Source organism: Diadema antillarum, unplaced genomic scaffold (assembly GCF_040938485.1).
Source record: "Diadema antillarum isolate AM-2024a unplaced genomic scaffold, OU_Dant_1.0 scf00000132, whole genome shotgun sequence".
NCBI classification, from domain to species: Eukaryota; Metazoa; Echinodermata; class Echinoidea; order Diadematoida; family Diadematidae; genus Diadema; species Diadema antillarum.
Window position 1 is genome coordinate 148,566 of NW_027271021.1, and position 25,417 is coordinate 173,982.

Sequence of the window (25,417 nt, forward strand, 5' to 3'; positions counted from 1 at the left end):
AAACAAATCATAATTTCGACTTAGTGATATGAAACATAATACATTTAATGCTAAAAGATAAACTGACTATATATCATAAAAAAACACGAATAAGGATAATATCAGTCAAACTAAACACACCAACGACAACAACAACAGCAAACACACACACACACACACACACACACACACACAAACACACACACAGACACATACATAATTGTGGCCCAACCAGCTAACGATGACATCGCAAACGGACAAGCATTGTCGTTACAGGGGAAAATGTTCTTCTTTCTTTTTCTTTTCCCTAGCCTTCAATACTAAAATATACTGTATCATGTGCCAATAGATGTTGCAGCCCACTTTGTTGTGTGTAAATTTCTGTCGGTGCTCTGGTTGGATCTCCTGGTTAATCATGTTAATTAGAATGTCACTTCTTAATAATAGTACTATAAGAGTAGACATACAATTCTTAAACTCTGCCATGGGTGTTCATTTACTCTTACCTTTAATGAGCTTTCCACATGCACATTATTTTGTTGGATAAAAATCCCAAGTTGTGTTTTGATTATGAGAGATGACAACAAAATAACGATTCGAAATTGTTTTATTGCACATAAAATTTATACCTGATACTACAGACAAGACATCGCTGATTGCAGATTAAAGGCTGAAGACAGCAGTACGACATCATTCTACTCAGTCAATAGTGATGAGTACGATTTTTACGGTGTACACAACAATAATGACAAACACATTATACCTTGAGAGAATTTTCAGATTAGCATTCTGTATCACGATAATTATTAAATAACATAATCAGGGAATTGTGTGTGCAATGTGTGTATGGGGTGTGCATGTGTGTGCATGCGTGTGTGTGTGTGTGTGTGAGATAGAGGGGGTTGTGGTGGGAGGGGGTGAGTGAACCATCTGGTTACAGATGGGGGAGGGGGTTCACTGACGTATTGTATACCACTGTTCCGCTCGCTGTAAGTTGTACGAACTTTACGGAGGGGATAAAACGACCAATACTCTGATATTGCGGTTCTGAGCTGGTTGCAAAGAGAATGGACAGTAGAAGCATCGATAAATAGACTAGTATGAAGAAAATTAAGTTAAAGTAAGTTCAGTATGGATCATGGTGAGCCGTATAGTGATGATGGACGCATTTTGTCGAATCGGGAAGGTATGTTACGGCACATTTTGGTAAATTTACCAAAATGTGCAGGACATTGACGGCACATTATGGTAACTTTCTGCTCCTCCACAATCATCACAAAAACAAATTGTATGTGCAGTTGGTTTTTGTCCCCACCGAATGAGTTCGGTAGCCTAAAGTAGGGATTTTTCAGCACGCAGGAAAATTGTCTGCGGGCGGACAAGAATATACGAGTTTCGCACTTGTGTCTTATTTGCCAGACGCGTGCTACTTACCTTCTACTTGCGTGTATTCCGTTTGACCTGCGTGAGAACTTCGAAACCGATCCGTTCTGTTACGAGCGACTTACGGGTACTGAGAAGTACCTGCTTTGGAGTTGTCTGCAAGGTGCTGCCGGTAAGGGTCTCATACTGGTGTTGTGCGTGTACCCACGCAACTCACTCGGAACATACTTTGAACATGCTCAAGGCCTTGTCATACCGTATCTGGGGAAGTTTGACTTGCGGGGGAAGCAAATTTGCTACCCGGAGCTCTCCGCAGTTGGTCCGCACCTGACAGTACCTAGAGCGTATCTCTCCCGTATTTGCCCGGAGGTGCGCACGCAAGTCCGATTTACCCGCAGCTAAGTTTACAGCATGACCAAAACTTTTTCCGGGTGAGTCGTGGGAATTGCCTGCAGAGGTACACGCAGAACGCCAGTAGGAGGCCCTTAGAGGCAGCACCTCGCAGGCAACTCCCACGCAGGTATTTCGCAGTCCCCGTATGCGGCCAAATTAATGACATTCTGTGGTACTTCTGTGGTGCCATTCCTTCAGAGGAATTCCTTCACTGAGTTGTCGGCCCCACGCACCTGGCACGCAGGTCACCCAGCACACCAGCACGAAAAGCAATCGCAATAGCTCACTCGAGCCTTCAGCTCGGGTGAGCTAAATAAGTGTCTTGCCTGTCTTTACTGCAGGACCATATCACCTTAACTCCTTGACCGTATTATAAATCTCAAGCCCATGGGTTTTTAGTTCAGTTACCAAAATGTGCAGATTGTCCAAAATGTGCAAGCAAATCGACTTTTAACTGCACATTTTGGTAACAGTTGATCCCGTCAGGTATAGGTGCAATATCGGCACATTTTGGTAACTTGCACATTTTGGTAATTTACCAAAATGTGCCGTAACAAGGTAGCATATCTCCCTGGTCGAGTGACTAATGAAATCCGTTATCAAGTTTGCGTTCACTTTATAGACAGATATGCGAAACGCCACTGATATCGGGTACGAGTGGAGAGAATCTATACATGTGAGAATCAAGATACATAATGATAGAGGACAAAATTACTCGTGTTGGATTGCGCTCTTTGGAAGGAAGTCCAAATATTTATGAGGCATGAGGAAGAGATACTGGGAAGACTTGGAGGAAGAAAGACGGATGTCTCTGAACGTGTGTTCTGCACATTACACATACGCCCCTCCCGTCATCCAATAGGAATCCATCATTTCAGTAGTCCTATCCGCCACCCTGGTGTCAAGGGGGTAGTCGGCACCCGCGTCCGTCCCGCTCAAAATCGGCGTCGCGTTCCTATAGTAACGGCCTCGTCGGGCTCGTCCGCGCTTGATGCGCTCCTCAAGGCTTTCGACGCGGATTTCGATCTCGGTGGGGAAGTGGCAGCGGGCCGTGTTCGGGCAGAAGTTCCACTTCCACGTCAGGTAGGCGACCATGAAGAGCAAGGCAAGATAGGCCGTGCACGATATCAGAATCACTCCTACGGAAGACGGGCAAAGACGACATGGAAATAAATGAGATGACCGAACAAACAATAAAATGATGCGTACCAATCATCAGCAGTAACTGTTGTCTGTTCCTGAACTAGTGTTTGTTTGTTTGTTTTATACAGAGCTAAGTAAGAGGAAAGAAACTAAACCTGTCTTTCCTGTACACTTGTATTTCTTATATCTCGACGTCATGGAATTTGTCCTGTCGTCTACTATGAATTTGAAGCACGTCACCAGCTTTTCATTCCTGGTGCAGGCACACAGACTCTGAAACAAAACAAACGTTGCCATTTATAGTGATGATGATGCTTCAAATAATCTTCCCGTTTATTCTTTTTTTCCAGAGGGGCCCACATTCTACAAGCTCTGTCTTTTAGTGGGTCTCTCCATTTTTTTCGCACTTTAAGCAAGGTTATACATGTACTTCATTTCGACCACTTCTGTTTCTTTTTTACTACAATGCATAACTATAAGGTCCTTGATTATTGTACAGTCTTTTCATTACACAATGTTCTGTCTACCTTATTCTCTGTTATCAAAGGAAGTGAAACATGTTTTGTCGAAAAAATGAAATTAACTTTTGAATTTGAATGGTATTTTATATATGCGCTATATCTATTTCTTCGTGTTTTTTTTTTCTTCAGTTTCTCAAGACGCAGTGGCAGTAGAAGCAACAGCGAGCTGGATGTCGGAATATAGGTTGTGGGTTGCGTATAGAGAAAAACGACAGAATGAAATAAAAAATAGGACACCTGTTTTCAAGGTGTAAGGTCACCATTCAACCTCGTTGGATGATGGCTGAGATTGGTAAATACTTGGCATCAACTCGCTTGTCCTTTAAACGTGCCAAAGCCACTGTTGACTTTCTTCTACACAGACGTGACATATAGATCCAATGAACCGATATGGTAATTTGTCCTTTCAGCCAAAGTGCGTCACCTCTTTGTGAGCGAAAGCTCATTGAAACTTTTGGGAAAAGTGCAACTCTAATGCACAGTTAAGGGCTCTTAAATTGTCATTAATTTACGACATCGTTCGAAGATGAGTCAGGGCAAACTAAAATACGTCATGACCAAATCTATGACCAAAGACGCAGAATTATGACTTTTAACAAATATTTTTAAAAATGAAATAAAACAGAAGACAATAATGGGAGATGTGGTCAAAATTTCCCTCGTACTTTTATTTGTGAAAGGTTTTGTATTCCTTGGCCGAATTCATCATTGCACCAATTCCTTGATAAGTCATTCTTTAAGATATACTCGTTTACGTAAACTTTTGCCCGCATAAGTGTTCATTCATTACATCAGATGATATTGTGATTGGCTCTCTCAGCAGAAACAACATCAACAATCTACTCTATCGATAGCGATATAAATTCTATCGCGACATGATTACCGCTGATGAACCAATTGGCTTATTGACATAAACACAAACTGAAAAATATTGTTTGCTGGCTTGATTAAAACTTTTGGAAGCAGATCACTCAATTGGCATAGACTCAATAACAGGTGCATAGTCAGCCGCACACAGTAAGCCACACTTGCTGAGTGATCGCTGTTCGTGAAATGTCACCGAAAGAGAACAAAGTTAAGTGTCAGGGACTATGTCCAAATCCACATTATTGACATGTTATATGATGTATTCATCCATGCATGGGATATAGTATGCGCGTACATGCCTGTATGTATGTAGGCCTATGTATGTATGTATGTATGTATGTATGTATGTACAGTATGTATGTTCAAATACATGTAAATACTGTATGTATGCATTGATTGATTGGTTTATTCGCCTATCTATATCTCTGTCTTTCTTTATTGATAGATTTATTTCTTTATTTGTTCGATTCATTAAACTTCCTAGTGATTATGCTCAAAGGTTTCTGTCTTCGCAGAACCCTAAGGCCCCAACGCAACATGACAAGTCAAACTTGAACTTTGATCGTAACTGCCATTCATTATGAGCCGAAAACAATGTAAAAGAGATAGTGACAGTATTAATAGTGTCCTTTTGAAAGGCATCTCCCTCAATTCTCACCGTAAGACAAGGCCATACTCGCCGGGCGGCTCATCTGGAGTCTCAGGTTCTCATCGTCTAAAACGAAGATGCATATGCAAAAGAGAGGTAGAGTGAGGGCTGCGATGGAGACTAGGAGGGCCCAGCAGATTTTCCTGTTCGTCAGCCTCGCCCGGGATATGTTCTACGAGGTGACGGCAAATGAAGGGCAAAGTTATAGAAAAATGTCTGAGATTATTAAAGGGAAATTCATCCACCATGGAGATAGTGAATGCAAACTAATGATTATTAGTAAGAGTTTGGTCTAAGGAAAACTGGACAATCCGTTCAAAAGTTTCACATTTTTAGAAGTTTTAGTCAAGAAATTCATGTGTCGTCATCGCTGGATAAGAAGGCTTCAAAGGTTCGTGTTGTCACAGCAATGGAAAGCTGTAAAGAAAGTAAAATTGAGAAGTCTACATGATTTTATTTTTCTACAATGACGAAAGTGCACTTTACTTGCCTCCTTCAGAAACCAGGCGGAATGATGTTGACCTTGATATTATATTACGCTCAGTACGCGTACTGCTGACGTAGAATGTACTTTTTTTTATGTGTTCTATTGATATTCCTGCGTTTACTGTACCCACATGAACATTTTGGGAATAAAGTAGCCCTAAAGTAGCATAATCAGCATCGCAAAGACCATGGAGGTGAAAAATATTTGCTAAAGTCTTTTGCTTGTTTGAGTCTTTCCTCTCTGTCACTTTCGTCTCACGTCATGATGTCGATCAAGATTTTCATATACATGGAGTCCTTGACTGATCTTGAGATGCCCATATCTTCCAGAGTAATTCACAAAATATACAAGCTTTGGTTTTCTTGTTGGACTTCTCTTTTCCATAGACAGTTAAACAATATGACTTTAATTGCTTTCTTAGCTCAAAGATAACGATTGCTATGATTGTATCATGTGTTATTTGAATTTGTGTGATTCGAAATTCTTTACTCAACGTAAGCGTTATGTATATATATTATCTTGTATTACTTTATATGGAAATAAAATTGTTTGAATTAAATTGAATTCAATTGAATTCAATTATATTATATTATATTCAATTGAAAGAGACAGAGTGCAGCCGGCATCTAACACAGTTACATGCATTGCATGGACAGACGTGAAAGCCTGCTTTGAAAATTCTGCCTATTTTTTTTTTATTAAGCTTATTACCAAAAGTTATAGTTCCTTCTAAAAGACAAATTTTATAAAGCATTTCACTCTTCAGCCGAAAGCTACTATCTTGATGAGACGCATTGCGATTAGAGAAAAATGATATTAATCTGTAGCTCGCATGACTTCACAATTCTGTCAAGCTGGATCCTTTTGGAGTGCGGTTCCCCTGCCTGCCACAGCTACAAATAGGAGACTAGAAATAAGCCTGTGTGAGCACTCTGGAGATGGAGTACGCAAGCTGTGCTTCATCAGGGCCCCATTTTAAGAAGTTGATATTATGATAGCAAATCCAGCTTCCTGATTGGCTGTTGCTATTAGAAGTTGCCAGATGTTATTCTCACATCTTTAATGAAATGGGACCCATAAGCGAATGAGACTAACTGTGACAGACGAATATGACGATGATGATGATGCTGAGAAGTGCATTGATAATTCCTCTTAATATAACTAAAAAGAAAACTTGTCAGAACTTTTCTTTAAAATGTAGAAGTAGATGATCACGTGATCAAGTTTAAAATCGCTCAGATCTTGACTTAGCTGTTAATGATTATTGCATGGCACGCAAAACATTTGATGCGAAATCTCGTATACCTTCAGCGCCTTCAGCAGCGACGTCGCCTTCCATCCGACATCGAGCTCGTAGAGACAGAGTTCGCAGACAGTACTTCCCGACGTCATCAGCCACTTCTTCAGACAGGTAATGTGCACGTGACTGGCACTGCCGGTGCACAGGCAAGGGTTGATGAGGGGGTCACCGATGGCGTCGCCCTCCAGGCAGATCCGGCACGTGACAGACCCGACGCTGCTGTCGACGAACGAACACTTCCGATTGCTGTCGGACGACGTGGAATGATTTTTGTTGATACACGAGTCGTTAATGTTGCAGCCATCATGCGAATGTTTCCGATCGGCATCGAAAGGAGATGAAGGTTTCCGAAGTGACGACTCCTGTTCCGATGGCGTGTCGAGCGGTATCTCGAAGGGAGCGTCCAGTACGCATTGTCCGTCCGTGATACTTGTTTGCAGCCCTACGGATGACGTTGAAGTGTGTTTCTCCTTCTGCACAAAGAAAAGTAAAGAAAGATATTGACTGAGTGTCGTCCAAACACCTGTCAAAATCGTGGTAATTGCCGTTATATCGATTTGTGTATCACGACAAAGTATGGCACCAATATCATCATGAAAGGATATCATTCATAAAAAAACCAATAATAATAATAATAATAATGATAATGATGATAATAATAATGATAATGATAATAATAGTAACAATAATAATAACTAGAAATGTCGCTATGGCGACTGGTATGCCTCCGCCATAATGCATGGTTCTCTGAGTAGGTCTAAGCACAATGTCTTGACAATGTGTGATGACAGCTTCACATAACTGGCAAAATATTAAAATGGACGGAAGGACGGACGGACGGACGGACGGACGGACGGACGGACAACCCGAAAACATAATGCCTCCGGCGACACTTCGTGGCGGAGGCATAATAACAATAATGATAATAATAATAATGATAATAATGCATTTACATCTCCGCAAAGTTGAATAGGATGAAAAGAAAAGTGAGATGCACAAATTTATCATGAGTGAATAATGATAATAACAACAATACTTCAGTGCTCCAATGCAGTGCCTTCGCTTCAGTATCATATTTTTGATTCATGAAAGAAACAACCACTATCATCCTCAATGTCCTTCGGATACTTGGCAGCTATTTCAAACGGGAGGTACCAGCAGTAACCCTAGTCATTCAGATATTCTGATCAAAACTGCTTATGATGATGACGATGATGATAATGATAGTTATAGTAGTAGTAATAATGATATTGATAATAATAATAATAACAATTATAATAATGATAATAATAATAATAATAATAATAATAATAATAATAATGATAATAGATACAGCGAATAAAGATACATAAAAGCCATTGCTCAGTGCGCTTCATGACATATTCATAAGAAAATGAAAAAGGTGGAAACAAGAATAGCAAGAACATGATAATTACAATGTTTTAAAATAGTATGTTTGTCATTCAGCACAACACAGCTAAATGTAGGTCGTCTTGACAGGAAGGTGAACAGTTTTTGTTCTTCGAACATTGAGGTAGTGAGTTCCACATCGGCGCTAGTCAGGCATGAGCACCCGTTCCCCCAGGATCTGGAGAGCGGAACATTCAACCAAGACTGGAAGTGAAGGATATCGTAACACCCGCATGGGTTGGTAATGACATTAACAAAAGCTTATTACACACGGGGGTCGTTCCTTTGATGATACGATAAACCAAAATAGCATTGTCAAACACAGCGATGAATACCACTTGCCCCTATGTTTTATATACTCGAACTGTCTTCACCAAAACAACGTGTATTAATGTAAGACTTCTAAGATTTGTTAGATTTTATTGACTCTATCGACCCCCTCTCGGGGTATGAGAATAAAAACATATTTACAATATATGAATACAAAACTATAAGTGATAATGTACATGTACATGTGAAAATAACGTTATATAAATAAACATGTTTACAAAACAAGGCGTAAAGGACGTTTAACTACTCTACCACAACGTGTACACACATTCACATCTACTTTACTTTCTACAAAACTACTATCTTTCTTCTTTAGTTTTGAAGAAAACTGAAATATAATCATTCTGACAAATTTGGCTATTTTTTTTCTTCAAATGGCAAGCATTAGCTGAATTGAATAGTTTGGCCATATGTAATGCACTTGGTCTACTGGCCGTCAAGCTACTTGGTATATAGTCTCTCTTTGTGGAAAAAGGGACAAACAAAAATATAATGAAATTCATCCCCTATATCTGCAGATGGATAGTACAATGTAATTCATTTGTCAGGCTTGCATCAAACCTGCCCTTATTAACGGGTAATCCATTAGATCGACATCTGAATTTACTTAATGTATCTTTCTTACACAAGACCTGTAAATACTTCTCAAACATCAAACTATCCTTAAACATTCTATAATTTGTACAAATTCTATTTGACCATGTGGCTGCTCTCCACTCTTGACTAAACATATCAAAAAGTCTAACTTTTGAAGTGTGTGAAATCCATGCAGCACTAAATCCACCCCCTTGTGCTAACCACACATTCCCTATAGCCCTGCATAATCAAAAATATTTGCGATAAATAATAACCATTGTGATTTTGACGGGGAGTGTATGTCTCCTTGTAAACGCAAAAGAAATTTGAAAATTGTACATGAGTGTTTGGTTTCTTTTCCCTTAACTAATCTCAACCAGAATCCAATCATTCGACATCTAATATGGTTCAAAATTACTCCACGTCCAGTTCCACCATAAACCATACAATCAGGAGTACATTTGTTCACAAGCAAAACTTTTCTTAAGAATATGGAACACTTCAATTTTGTGTATGCACTCATAACCCCAGACTTCACAACCATAGAGCAAAACAGGTAAAACAAGATGATCAAATAGATGGCACTGTGTGTCCACAGAGAGCTGTAGCTTTTTAGCCTTGACATGCTATATAAAGTGTTTTTCTAGCTTGTGTGACTTGTTTAGAAATTGCCTTTTTAAAACTACCACTATAATCAAATTTAACTCCAAGGTACACAAAGTCATCTACAACCTCAAGTTGATCACCAGCATAAACAAATTCAGGAATTCTTCTACAACCTTCCCATGGGAGAAAATAAACAATTTTAGTCTTGCTAGCATTAACAATTGCCCTAAATCATGGAATTCCCCTGATGAATATACAAGGTTCTCCCAGTTTTAAATCATTTCGTATAAATCTAAATGAATTTGATTGTTATCAACTATGTACCCAATGACTGAGTTTATCTGACTCGGAATTGTTCCTGTTTCGCCCTACACCGAGAACATACGGACATGCTTTCCGTTCATTCTATCCCCTCCTTTTCTCTCTCTATTCGCTTCCTTTCCCTCATCTTTTACTGTTCTTCATACTGGGTGATCGCACACTACGTGTGCTTGTGACGTTCTGTTTGCTGTGTGTTTTTGTTCTGTGCCAGTGTGAGTGTTTGTGCGTCATGTTACCAATGATATTATGACAAGTGCATGTATTTTTTCTTTTTCGCACTGGTTGATTAGCACTTATGTTTACTTATTGTGTGTGTTTAGTATGAAAATAATGTGTTGAAAACAACCCGCCAATATAAACATCTCTCCGCTAATTATCCTGTTTTCACTGAAATCAAACAGAGAGAGAAAAAAAGTCGTCTTTCTGACCAAATCGGCGTTGTTTTGAAATAACCTACAGTATATGGCAATAATGACTGTCACGAGAAAGTGGTTGAAGCCGTTACTAGAAATCGTGACATCATCTACTCATGATAATAAATAATTTATTTACGTGTCTCCTTTGACCCTGGATTACCCTAGGTCCAATATTCATCCCCTCCCCGATAAAACAAAAACAAAAACAAAACAAAACAAAACAAAAAGCAAAAAAGTCTCATCTCCTCTGAACAATTATTTTGCCAATTTTTATCCGTCCGTTCTCAGAACCGTGCTGTATTCAGCATTGTGATCTATATGACTAACGGAAGATATTTCTAAATGAAACAAATCCTCTGTTGCAGTCATCTGTATACTTTACCTACTTGGCCTATTATTATGTCTTTTATTTATCTATTTATCTATTCATTTATTTTTGTTTTAGGAGAAGGGATGGAATGCAATAACTGAAGACAACGTGACATTCTAAGTTGCGACTACAATCCATGTATTACCTCTGTAATGTTTTGCTCTCAACAACGTATACATTCACTCACGATGTAGGCCTATGTATAAAAGGAACACAACCTATAACTTATACATTGGTCAATTGTACTTTCCAATGAAAACATTTTACCAGTAGGCAGTCGCCTTGCAATTTCCTGACAAAGTTTTGAACCAGCTGGGTCACTTCGTTCGTGTATATATTGTGGTATTGTGCATGCAGTTACAGGTGACTGTACTGTTGAAAATGGCATGACCTGCTGTGAAATCTTGTAAAATCTAAATCCAGCACCCCAGGATGTACTCGCTGAAAGGATATATTGCGTGCTAAATATTTATTATGGTCTGGCAGAGAACGCGGACAAATCTCAGATGAAAGATGCGAAATTATATGAATGGTATTTTTTAAAGGTTCGCCCTTACACGCAATCGAGATCATCGCAGTGTCCATCAAAATAAATAATCCTTCGAACTGGGACTTAGAATCTATGTTCGAGTAAAGTCATTGATCGGCGAAGCATATACAAACTAGTTGCGGTGATGATATTAATCAACTCACAATTCTCCGATTAACAAGTACAGAGAATATCAAAATTGCTGTTAGTCAATAACTCCTTCCATTGATATATGTGTCGTTATCATTGCATCTTCTTCTTTTTCTTTTCTTTTTTTTTTGGGGGGGGGGGTTGAAACACAACAAAGAGTGATGACATAGGCCTATATTGCTGAACATTATTTTGTTAAATTGCATGTAAACTTATGTAAAAAAAAATGATCCCATCGTCGTAAAAACAGCAAGAACTGGACCAAATTAGAACGAAACTAGGTACTTGCACGTTTGGTCTACTAAATATACACATGGAGCTACTCCATGGTCTAGGCTAGGTTTTTAAACTCGACACCTAGAAAGAATAATGTTCACGTGACACTAGGGTCAAGTGAAAGTCATGTAGCTCTGTTTATCGGGCCACTACATGTGTTGTACAGAAGCAACTGCAGAAAATGCATTGTATCTTTAAGGTACGGATAGTTTTGTTTTTCTCGAAACCTTCGCTGCTTAGTTGATTTGATTTTGCTTCTTTCATTAGAAATGATTAGCCTTACCCAGAGTAACTTCCTATTAAGATGATTCCGAAAAGTTTGTCCTGTCAGCAGATTAATTTTGGCTGACAGTATAATGTGTGATTGATGGTTGTTTAAATTATAGAGGAAACAAAACTTGGATGAGGACCAATGGGAATGAGGTCCGCCGTTGGTTTGTTGGAGTGTCAAAGTGAATGTCAGTGTGCCATTTTTTATCATTTATTTTACAAATGTATTTTATAATCTATTTATTTCTATATTGATTGATTGACTGACTGATTGATTGGTCGATTGATTGATTGATTGATTGACTGATTGATTGGTCGATTGATTGATTGATTTGGTAATGCGAAGTAGCTACTAGGTGTTTCAAAAAACATTTCCCACTTTTGATCATAAATATTTCAAAAACTATTCATTCAATAAAATTGTCATTGATATGAGTAATAGCTGGATAGTGTACAATTTGGTTGAAGGTGATTTGCACGTGAAAACATAAATCAGTTTCATTAAATCTAAGATTGATTTTGAAGCAAGGTTTCACATTTTGGTCAAATTTTAACCCTCTGTACAAAAATTGAACTTCGCACAGGAACCAATGATGTGTATGTGAGTGTGTGCTGACAATGGTCCTGAACAATGGACATGCCTGAACCACCTGTTGACTAGGCGTCAGTCTGGCACTCCCTGGCACATGAATGCTTAATCAATAATTCATGTGGATTACCCTGGGCACTGCTAGTCTGAATTCATGCACGGTAAAGTGCTTGCAAACACCACATTTCATTCCAGCTGGCAATCATTTTCAAATTTTGCTTCTGACATATCACTAAATTTGGGATATAAATAAGCATAAATGATCTAAAATTCCTCATTTTAATACAACTGTCTAATAATTAAATAGTCCGACAAATTTGTCGCTTTTTCGATTCGATGGTAAAGAGTTCAGCAGCATTTATCATTGGGGCGATTTGTTTCAGAGTAGATTTATTCAAAGCTCCATATACACAAGTGTATACTCTAATTGATTTTCTTTACTTCCTGTCACCACGTTTACAATAGAACAGAAGGTATTCATTGTAATTTTGTTTTTCAGAAGTAGGGAGAGCACTGACGCGACTCAACGACAGTATCGACAGGCGTTTGACTTTACACAGATACTGCCAGAGGCTGAATAAAGACTAGCTGTGATAGTGGAATTTCTCATGAATGAATAATGAAGCATTCAAACCTTGGCCATTGTTCAGGACCATTGTCAGGGTGTTAACCACACACTCCCATACACACCCATTGACCCCTGTGCAAAGTGAAATTTTGTACAGAGGGTTGAAAATAGAGCAAAGTCTGGAACCTAACTGTGAAATTAATCATGGATTTCATGAAACTTATTTATGCTTTCATATTTAAACTACCTTCAACCAAATTGTACACTATTCAGCTATCATTCATATCAATTACAGTGTTATCTGATATATAGTTTTTGAATTATTAAGAATCAAAAGTGGGAAATGTTTTTTGAAACACCTAGTATTTTGTCAGCCCTGTCACTTGCCTGTTAGATTTCGGTTAGTCTTTCCCTTCCAATGTAGCAAAATGAACACTGAAGGTATTCCACATATTGTGGACGTCTGTAGTAATGTAATCAACTGCGATCATTTCTTTCCTTGCAAATTTAATGTGGTGTCGGCATGTCAAAGTTGCAGCAGGCATACGTCGAAGTGCACATCATTACGTATAGTCACACACTAGTCATGATTATAATGGAAAGGTTTGTGCCATCCCAGCAAGAAGCTACATAGCATATACAGGATGATTACGTTCCATCGCTGTGATTAATTGCAGATAAATTATAATGTGCCTACTGTCGCATTATCGTACTCAAAGTGAAAGTGCATTAATAAGATAATGGAAACTTGGAAGCGAAATAAATACCTTAACAAGTGGAGTGAAACCAAATACTCGATGTTATACTTTTGCTATATGAATTTCTGAAAACCGCAAAGCAATGTTGTGTCAATTGGCATGGCTTACAATACTCGAACTTTCGGCTTAATCAGTGTAACGGATAGGTCACAGAAATTTCAGAATCCTGTCGGTTTATCATGCCATCACTGACATATGAGAGAACACACATGTATGACACGTATCCTCAAAATCAACCGATCACAAAGTTGATGAGAAAATCTCTGGGTACTTGTCACTGTTTGTTTGTTTGCTTGTTTTGTTTTTCTTTCTTTTTCTTTTTTTGCTGCATGACAGAACAACCGTGTTACAGTAATTATGCTAATGATGCCTAGCTCTGTCTTTCCGACATTGCTGCCTATAAAATTCCCCTTTAACTTTTGTGTTTTCAAATCACATGATATCTTGCTAAAAAGCTTGATTACGTGCTAAGTCTTTTTGATTGGTTATTACCATGATAATTAATGTGTTTCTCACCATATTAAGCGCGATGACAATGAACTGTGTTGCACCCCTCGCCCTTCCCTCCTCCCCACTCCTTCCATCAAACTCACAGTTCCGTTTAAAGGTCCATCTTTTATCTAGGCAAACTTATCACATACTCCAGGAAGGCAAAATAGGTATTTCTTGAGGTAAACAAACAAGACAAACAAAGACACAAAAAACATGAAAAACCACTCTCCTTCAAGAGAAGATGATTATCAACGACAATCAACTCTGAATTGAGTGAAGTACTGAATACATATTCCCAAGGTTCGTTGATCCGGAAATGGAAAAAAAAAAGTTTGTTATTCTGAAGTTTCGTAATGCCGAAGGTTAATTATAGTATGTACTTTTTTTTCCCATTTTCGGATTAACAAAACTTATTCAATTTGTGGACTTAAAACAAACCTTCAGAATAACGAACCATGATATCATTTTCGGACCAACGAACTTTCGGAATAGCAAACCTGCGGAATAACGCCACAAATGATCAGATTAACGAACCTTATTTCAATTTCGGATTTACGAATCTTCGGAATAAAGAACATCACGTGGTTTTCACTGATTTTCACATGTTTATTTGTTACAAAGCCATGGATAGCTTAATTTCCGAGATTTTTTGATAATGAAAACCAATGCTGACCTGTTTCAAAATATTTTGCGACAAGCATGTAACTCCAACTGTATAGCTCGTGAAAAAAAAATTAAGAAGCTGAAAATGGTCTTGCTCTGAATGTTATTATCTTATGAAGGGTTTTCTCCCTTTTTTTGTGAATAAAGATGATTTGTCAAAGAGATGACACCTTTAAGCATTCCCGACAACCTTTTGCACGAAGAACATATCCCCCACCCCCTGCGACACGCGAGCTGGCTGCGGTTTAGCCAACTTGTAAGCCACGCACACGCACAGAAACAATGATAATAATATGGGAATTTTGGCACAAACAAAATCATAGTTAAACGGTCATGGCACACGGTCTGAAATGAATTGACTTGCGGGACATCAACACAATACGACACTCGACTATCATAATTCAATCATGATGCCAGAATTGATGGGGGAAAGGTTCAATGGGACAGGATGGTGATGACATCATTAATGGCGACAGAATGAATAGAAGAATTAATTGGCACAAAATAGAAATTGGGGAAAATGTGTGGGTTCTTATTTAAAAAAAAAACACCGGTGGAGGGGGAAGTAAATGTTATGCAAACATATTTTGGCCTTTCTTCAGTGTTCTGTGAAGATTTTTGGCAGATCGATATAACTGAGAAAGCTGCAATTCATTACACTCCCACTTCTCTTCCGATGTTATTGAAATCACTGCTGTATTTCTAAATCGATGATGAATTCCATGATGGAGAATGGGGGAAGGATGGATTCTATATAGTTATTATAATTATTATTATAGTTAAACCACTTTTTACTCAATGTCATCCCGTGGTCTTGAATCATTATCTTCAGTGGAACTTAAAGAGTGGCTTCTGTTCCACCAGGCGCTTTCAACTAACTTAGCATTACCAAAATCGATTATCTAGGACAGAATATTGTAAAAGGACATTTTATTATAGGGGTGTCGTGCAATATAATAATCTCCCTCCTAATTCTAAAGTTGTTTGTAGTCCTGCTTCATTTTCTAGTACGTTAATGTCATTTGTTCCAGATTTTTTATAATCCCTCCATAGTATAAATTCATTATCTTTGTAGTTCAGCCAATATACACTTTTTCTGTTATCAACGATATATTTTTACAGTTTGAATCTTTTTATCCCAATATCAATTTCAAGTTAGGGCCCCATGGAAGAACAGCCATGTCGTCGTATAGACAGAGCTGAATGGGCGATCCTTCCGTACATAATATTATTCATTGCTTGTTTTTCTTTCTTTCTTTCTTTCTTCCCTTTTCCTTTTAATGTATATCCATTTTAAGGACTATATTTTTCTGTTGATTATATGTTTGTATATTGCCTGTCATACTTTTACTGTATACTCTTTTTGCATGAATTTGCGGTGACTGAATCAAATCAAATCAAATCAGATCAAAATCTGCTCGTTGTTAATGTTGATGGGATTCTCTTTTTATGACGGGAATTTTCATTGATGATTATCATAATGCTGTTCAGGAACTTAATCAGTGTGATCATGCGGCTGGACGCACGGAAGGTGCTGAAGGGATATAGGGGATGTGTTTCTATAGATACTATTAAAGAGAATATCGGACATATAGAATGAAACAATAATGATGATCATTCATGAGTAGCCTCACAACATGATTTTTTTTTCATTTAAGGGAAAACAGTCGTTCAGTCTGAACCCCCCACCCCCCCGCATTTTATGCGGTAACTCTTTTCGTTGTTTTGTAAATGAGTATTCAGAATTGATGAGAACCACAATGCCCGCGTTCTGTAGACATATTGTGTATGTGTGTGTGTGTGTGTGTGTGTGTGTGTGTGTGTGAGTGTGTGTGTGTGTGTGTGTGTGTGTGTGTGTGAGTGTTTACTTTCTCCTCGTCCCAAGTTTGAGTCCTGCTGAGAGTGAGAGCATTATTACTATACTATTATATTTCTTCTTATTATTATTACAGTATATTGTTATCATTGTTATCAACTATAACATGTCACGAAAATTGTTGAAATTGTACACAATAACCATACTGTGTTATGCCATATTTTGCACAAACAATATTAATGAAATTTCTGCAAATTTATGTAAGTGTAAAGCAATGCCATACAGGGAATATAATTAATCAATGATGATTTCTTATTATGGATGGTGCAATCATTAGCTGTCTTATAAACAGGGTCAAGAAGTAGGGGATAATGGATGGATCACAAATCATTGATCCTTCATTTATTTGTGATATTTTAGTGGTTATAATAAACATCAGTGTATTTTGTATGCAAGATGTTATCTAATTTTACATTGTTATATATTATCTACATTTAATATCGTATTCAATTTTATACTTCGACTACTGTTTTAACCTATTCGTATTTTGCATTGTGTTGTATATATATTGTATTGTATTGTATTTTTATGGATGTAACATTGCAATGTTCAAAAGTTGCTTCAAATTGTAAACTGTTTATATAAACTGCTAATCGGTGTTTCTTTTTTAAATGTAATACTGTACATGGCTCTCTTGTAAAGTATTAAAGAGACTACCCTGTAGAAAATGTAGAAAAGAGCGCAGAATATATATATGACTAAGAAATATCGAGATCAGGGCCTTTAAGAGTGGTGCGCGACGTCGGTAGGGGATGAAGCCCCCTTTTCGTGGATTAGTCCTCAATCCTGCTAATCCACAGTCATCGCGTTCGAGTTTAGGAGCCTCTAGTGATACAGAATGTCTACGATCCGACAGGGGGATTACCAGGCATAGATGTACGGCATATACCGCGACAGAACTGAATCCATCGAAATCCTGCCAGCTAATTGCCTTGCACAGATGAAAAGAATTATCAATAATCACGACCTCTCATTATGCATGCACAACACACCGACGTAACATTCGAATCATATTTTGTCAAATATCAGCGAAATACTGCTATAGATGACAATTCAATTCTTTTGTCAGAAATAAGTTATCCATATTCCAGCATTGTTTTGAATTCCGGCCATGCATTTGCTTGGTCTAATAAACCGTTAGAAAACTCAACTCAGATGAAGAGCATGACGCTTTGTTACTGCCATCCATCACGTATAAAACCATAACAGATAAATCCTATATTAGCAGCACTTTATTACATAATTAACTCTAAATGTTGCAGCCATATTATTGCTAAATTAAAATACTGCGATACCCGTGTTATTACTTTATGTTGTGCAGGTTATTACTACTTTAATGTACGGCTGGTAATAGAAGCAAAATATTGTACTATAAGCAATGGTCGAACCATCATTAATTCTACGTATATTATACAGCCCATGACTTCGACACTAGGCAAGTAAAGCCCATGAGTTCGACACTAAGTAAAAAAAAAAAGCCCACGAGTTCGACAGATACAACATGGGGCTTAATTTGTCGGTCTCGTGGGCCTTGTTGGCTTACTCATGGGCTGTATGACTCGTAAGCTGTATAACTCATGGGCTGTATGACTTGTGAGCTGTATGACTCGTGGGCTGTATGGCTCGTGGGTGTCGGTCTCACAACGTGCACCCGTTTTGAAGGAACCTCCACTTGAGCTTAAATTTACGGCTCTTATCCCGACATTCCTCTCTTGTTCAATTTCACGTGTATACAGCGATACAAAACAATGACCTCTAGAATCTGTGTAATCAAAAAGACGAGGAATTTTGTTATATCATTTCGCGCTAATAGCTCATTGTACTCTTCAAGTTTCGTTACATGCATGGGATTATAATGCCTTCATGATAATGTCGTCATAATTACTGTAGCAAGTGACCAGTAACGATATTGAAACATATTCTATATTGCATTATCAATATGATACAGTAATGTATCATCTTACTTTCTATACGAAGCAGGGAGGTGAGACCACACCTCCCTGCTAGAAGCAAAGTCCACGAATGGAAACACTCATTCGCAATCCTGTGTGTCGTTAGATAGGTCTTTCGAGTGGCCAGCTGTTTGTGGTTGGACACAAAAGAGGGGACTCCCCAAGCTGCATAGGAAACTCAAACAACAGGAAATTGCTCAAACTTAGTTTTCCATACAGTACTGAACGCCTCGAGGAGGGTCAAACAAAGCAAATTATAAACACTAAGTCAGCATCTATAGTCCACTGAGTTTTCACTAATTCAAGATATTACCCGTTTGTCATCGATTGTTTCCTTGTGAGAGCCCCTTAAGGATGAATGTGATAATAGGTTGAGTAAGATAGTGACCTCATTCTTCAAGCGCATCTCCGTAAGAAGCGCATTTATTGTACCTGGCCACTGGCTGAAGAATCTGTACAAAAGCATACTCTTATATATATGAAGAGAAAAAGATGACGATTTCTCACGGTACAGCAAGGAGAAATCAAAGTTACTTTGATTTCTGCATTTTCCCATAGCATATACAGCACGACTTTGTATGTCCTTCAGGGTTATCATAACCCCATAGTTTGGGCACATTAAACTTAAAAAGTCATCAAATATGATAATGAGGATTTAACAATAATCCACCTACTTATAGATGTCAGTGGTTCTTTTAAAACGTTCTAAAAGGAAAGCAAAAATGCGCAGTTGTAACAATAGCTTAATGTTTGCAACTGATTGACAAATTGCCCTACATCGACATAATTAAGCACTGAATTGATCAGTGTTTTAGTAGTGGCCATGATAAAAACAAATCATGGGCGTACATACTCGAGCAGGATTGATTGTAGGGCACTTTGTCAATCAGTTGCAATGAAAATATCTCGACGGAAGAATTTCATGAATTTGAAGCTTAATGTTTGCTTAGTCAAAAGGGTAAATGCAGTTGGTATTCGCAAAAAACATCTGCAAAACGATGGGTCACCTTTTAACGCAAAATGATGGTGAGAATAATCAGAAACACACGTTATAAAGTGTGAATGTTGTCTCTAGAGCATCAACATAAAATGACTTAAAATTGAATAAATTGAATTAAATTGAACTCGGAAAAGGAAAAAAAGATGTTTATCACTCCATAAGTGTTACGGTGCCTCCGCAGTATACCCGAGGCCTACTAAACACGGGCAAGGATATTACAGGCATGACAAGGCTCATCAACCACTATCTAAGAATAATAATGATAATAAAAAAAATAATGAGGACAGCGTGGTATGAAATAAAGGTTTAGATGGAAAAGGTGAATTAAAAATGAATAGGATCACTTTGGAGGTGTGTACCAGGGAAGGGGAAATCATGGCCAAATCGCAGTTTAATCTCCACATTGGTTGAAATATAAATGATGGTTGATGCGATACTGAAGTAAATATGACTTGGGTAAATTAATGTTCCTGTCGTAAATCATTTGGCCGTCAACATTATGCAGGTATGAAATCATCACAACAATGTCAGTTGCCTTTTACACATACGTGCAATCAGATAAGTTGGCAAAACATTATGCGCAAGTGAAAGCCCACTCCATTCATAAGACAAATGAAACTATATATATATGTATGTATATATATATATATATATATATATATATATATATATATATATAATTATATATATATATATATATGTATACATATAATAATTATATATATATATGTATATATATATATATATATATATATATATATATATTTATTTATTTATTCATTTATTTATATTCACAAACGTTACCACGAAGGGAATAGGGACATCAGTTGTAACCACTAAACTAAGTAGGAGAAACGTGTAGTGCCCTCGTAATCATACGAACTCTGTCATAAATTCATGCATATAAATACACTATTCACATATAAGTATATTTTGGACGATAATGTAGAAAACTGCAATAGATCCCAGTTAAAGGAATTATTGCAAAGTTATCAAAATTCTGTGACAACGTAAAACGAAGTATATTTCCTCTTCTTTCATTAAAGTTCATTAAAAAAAGAAATTCATCTCATGACTCATGTGGGGGTAAAGTGGAGGTTTGTTTAACTAACTTGACAGCCCGTTCACGCTACAGCATACTTAAGGCCCTATGCCAATACTAAGGCAAGCTTTATCATCTAAAGGTCACAAAAAACATATTTCCCCTTTGAATGATCGATTGATTTGATTTGATTTAATATTTGGTTTGATTTGATTGTGTTTCTGCAAGAAAAGAATGTAACACAAAGTTAAAAGAACAAAATCATTGAGTAACACTTGAACATTTTGATAGCTATACTATTCACAGGAAGTCTTTTGTCTTATCTTCATCATCATCATCATCATCATCCTATCTTTTTAACGTAAAGCTATATACGGCTGAACTAATCATTAATACACAATGTATCGGTGCTCGCAGATCGCTGTTCCCATAGAAATATCACAGAGGAATGTCATCAGTCACTTAAATAATCATAGATATCGGGCAGCTGTTGAGAATAACGATAAGCGGCAAAACAAACGGACAAGTAGACAAACAAACATGAGACATAATAAAGGTCCGATAAGATTTCGTACAGGCACATTACTGATTAAGTCAACAATAATGCTAGAAGTGGATATTACCTCTATGATATGCATACGGTGTAAGAACTTAATGAATATGAGGAGAAAAAAAAAAACAGATTCGCCTCTATAGGGCATTTAACTTCTTCAAAATAGGCCAACACGTTTCTAATAATATATAAGGGACTAAAGATTATTTTACTTGCCTCAGGAGTAACGAACTAAAATACGATTCATGCACGGGCAATGTATGAGCTCTGGACTTTGTCCAAGTTGTTAAAAACGCTCATTTATTAATATATTAGGGGCACTACATATTTATTGCCAGATGGATCTTTTTTGTTTTGATAATCACATAAAGGAAGAGCGATGCGTAAAAAAGGTACACCAAAAATATCCATGACACAATAATGTACGAGACGAAAGGGTGCTTATAACGTTTATTTGAGCAGACCATAAAAGAAAGGAGAAGTGATTCAACCAAAACGTAAGCAATGACAAATGTTTCCATGGAGTATGTCGGAATTTCGCTTTTTCTCTTGTGGAAGTTGGAGACAACGGTCAAGTTATTGGTTCATAATTATGCATATACGTTACGGCAGAATATTTAAGTCACAGTGCACATCAATGAATTGTTCAGAATGTTTGCTTGATTTAAGAGTATTGCGTTTATCATTACTTAGAAATGAACTGAATTGATTCATATAAACGTTTAAAATTCACATTATCTTTACCCGTGAGAGAAACTTATGACACATAGTGCGTGGGTTTTATGAAGACCGAGTTTTAGAGCCGCTTCTCTTTCTCAAATATAGAGACCTGACCACTCAGTTAAAACAAAACAAAACAAAACAAAACAAAACAAAACAAAACAAAACAAAACAAAACAAAAAACAAAACAAAAACAAAACAAAAGCAAAAAAACAAAAACAAAAAAAAAAACAAAGCCCGCACAATAACAGTACCAGTATAAAGGCCTACCTGTCCCAGTGATTCAGTGCATGATTCAAATTCACTCAAGTACTTAAGTATGAGGGTGTTATAACGGACTTGGTATAGTACTTCCTGCCCCTGCCCCCTTTTTTTTATCGAAGTCACCCTGTGATAGCATGGCTGTGTTCAATTTGAATAATCATTTTTCTTTTGATATGCTTTGGAGCTCCGAAGTGTGTGCCGCCTGTAAATGCAAAGGGTACTGTATACGTGATGCTGTTCTCTGAAGTTCAAAGTGGCCTGCATGCAGTGACTATAAAAATGAAAAACTTCCTTTCACATCTGTTTCCTCCTCTTCCCGACTTTACCCCGAAACAAAGCGATAATACCAGCGAACAAGAAAGAAAAAACAAAATGAAAGGACTATCCCGAATCTTACGAAGATACAAATGGGCCACCCAGCAATTGTACAAAATGACATCAATAAAATACTGTATGGATTGGTGTTCATCCCATCAGGGTTAATCCTGCGTGCGCGTGTGTGTATCAGAAGCGGTATAAACATGAAAGTCGTATGACGACGTACAATAACAAGAGTCAAAGTTATCATTAAGTGAGGCTTTGGTGTGAAATTATCTATACACAGTCCTGTCGTTGTACAAAAGATGCTGGTGTGGAATATGAGCGGGACGCAGAGTACCCTCTCCCCTAATTCCATCACCACCACACCACCACTTACGATGTCATCTTCAGTGGATCTTGAAGCAGAATAGACACCAATGTGAAAACAATGAGATAAAGTGTACGTCTAAGTAAAATTAGTTATTAGTAAAATTAGTTAGTAATTTTAGTTAATCATCACAATTCTCGTCATAGTATATAAAATCACTTTGAAGTCAGTTGCATTGTTGTCTTCTCGTGTTGTTCCAGTATATTCGCATAAACTCAGCAAGCTCTGTTACAGATCCCAAGCAAAGATCATGTTTGTGATCATGATCATTGTTTGTTTGTCTTTTCCCCACTTCTACGACATCTTGCTACAAGGACTAAACACAGAATGATGTAGGCCCTAATACCAACGGCATCCGTATATACGTACCGTATCATTACTGTCTGCTCGCATTTTTGTTTCCTCGACGACATCGAAGGATCCGTCAGACGACGTCTTGAGCTCGTCATACTGCTTCTCATCGTTCGTCTCGTTGTTGTCGTGCTGGCTCGTCAACATCGAGAACTGTACCGTTGTCGCTCCCCTAGTCGACATTGTTTCAGGAAGTCGATGTCTCTAACGACGACACTTACGATACTGCCCGTTCAAAGAGGGTCGATATCTGTTTTGACGGTCGTTCCGTTTCGAGAGTAAGCTTCTGTCAAACTAGTGCAGTACTCTATAAATCGTTGTATGCTAAAATCTACAACATTATATTCCACCAGAAGGTCTCATTGTTGACGTTTTTAACTTTTGATGGTGGCATGATCTCCGCATGTTTAAAGGCCAACGAGGTGTGTTTTTCCGCTGGTACGAAATACCACGGCAAGAAGCATCGACGCGGGAGTTGCACACCTGTTGGTCCCGTGTAATCTGCCAAAAGATGTAGACTTCACTTCTTTCGTGTTTGTGTCGGGATACCTGCGAAGCAACCTGAACGACGGTTACTCTAACTATTCCGATGTGACATTCATAATGATACCCCCTGGTTGACGGCATGGGATAAGTGGCAGAATTATTCGGTTGTCGGTTCTAGAAGTACAGATTTCTGGCAGGGAACGCACAGCTGTTTGAGACTGTCGTCTGCTACGATAAATAGGTACACCGGTACACGGTATTATCATGTACGTAAACAGGAGCACCAAACGCGCAGGGAAGCAGCTAATCACATATTGACAGAACGCGCTTTTCCGAGTTGTGTTAACTGTCGCTAATGTGCGTCCTTGTCTCTGATAACACAAGGCAAATGACCTTCCGGTTTCCCTGGTGACGTTATTCCAACTCTATCTGTCAGTCAAAAAGAACGAAACTTTGAAAATGTGTGTACGAACTTCCTGTAATTCCAGATGGAACTTTACAAGAAAGCACCACACATGAGGTCCAATAAAGAACGATAGCACAAAGAAGAGACCCGATGGAAGCCAGGAGAACCGATGTCAACAAGACGTGGAATAATAAAAAAAAGTACCCGGACAACTTAACATCTCGTCGATGACCTGTAATAGCCGTCACCTTGTGCGCTGGTCTGGGCGAGACAAATCCAAAGTGGAGCGGGTACAAACTAGTACATGTACATGGGAAAGAAGCTGACTCGGCAATGAACAGTATTCAAATTTTGACTCACTACCCGCAACGCTATGTTGTTAATTCGATGTCGAACATGTAATGACCGCATCCTCACCATTAAAGTGCTGGGGCGTTGTTAACAGAGCGCAATGCACAACATTTTCCTACATCATTGGCTGAAGCCAGAATCACGTCTGGTAAACCTCTGATCCGCTGTTTTTACATGACAGAGATCTAACTCCAACTGCTGTCTCACTTTCTGTTTATGTTCGCCCCACTTTCCATTCGACCCCCCCCCCCCCCCCTTTTTTTTTTTTTGTCAAAGCATTTGCGTTTTTGTGCGCTGGCAACGGACCACCGTATATCAGTGTCCTAACAAAATGAGTACGCATACACTGCCGACGCAGAAGTGACACAATGCTAAACTACTACCAGTACTTTAAGCGCGCTTTCGGGACTTTTACATGCTCGCCACATAATGCAAGATACATGTTGCTATAGGTCACTATCACTTGCATTGCAAGAAAGAAAGAAAGAGAGAAAGAAAGAAAGAAAGAAAGAAAGAAAGAAAGAGAGAAAGGAAGAAAGAAAAAGCGGGAGCATTGTGTGGTGTACTTTAAGGGATTCATGAATGATTAAAAGAATATACCGTGTTTGCAAACACACACACACACACACACACACACACACACACACACACACACACACAAACGCACAAGTACACCAGTAT

At 38.1% G+C, this 25,417-nt stretch overlaps 1 protein-coding gene across 1 annotated transcript; it reads right to left on the reverse strand.

Moving 5' to 3' along the window:
• Positions 1-2,586: 2,586 nt before the first annotated feature.
• LOC139720728 (uncharacterized) lies at positions 2,587-23,676 on the reverse strand. Its single transcript, XM_071632084.1, has 4 exons — positions 23,512-23,676; positions 6,728-7,195; positions 4,945-5,107; positions 2,587-2,894 (listed from the first exon to the last, which is right to left on the reverse strand). The coding sequence occupies exons 1-4, from the start codon at positions 23,674-23,676 to the stop codon at positions 2,587-2,589; spliced, it is 1,104 nt and encodes a 367-aa protein (XP_071488185.1).
• Between the last annotated feature and the right edge of the window lie 1,741 nt (positions 23,677-25,417).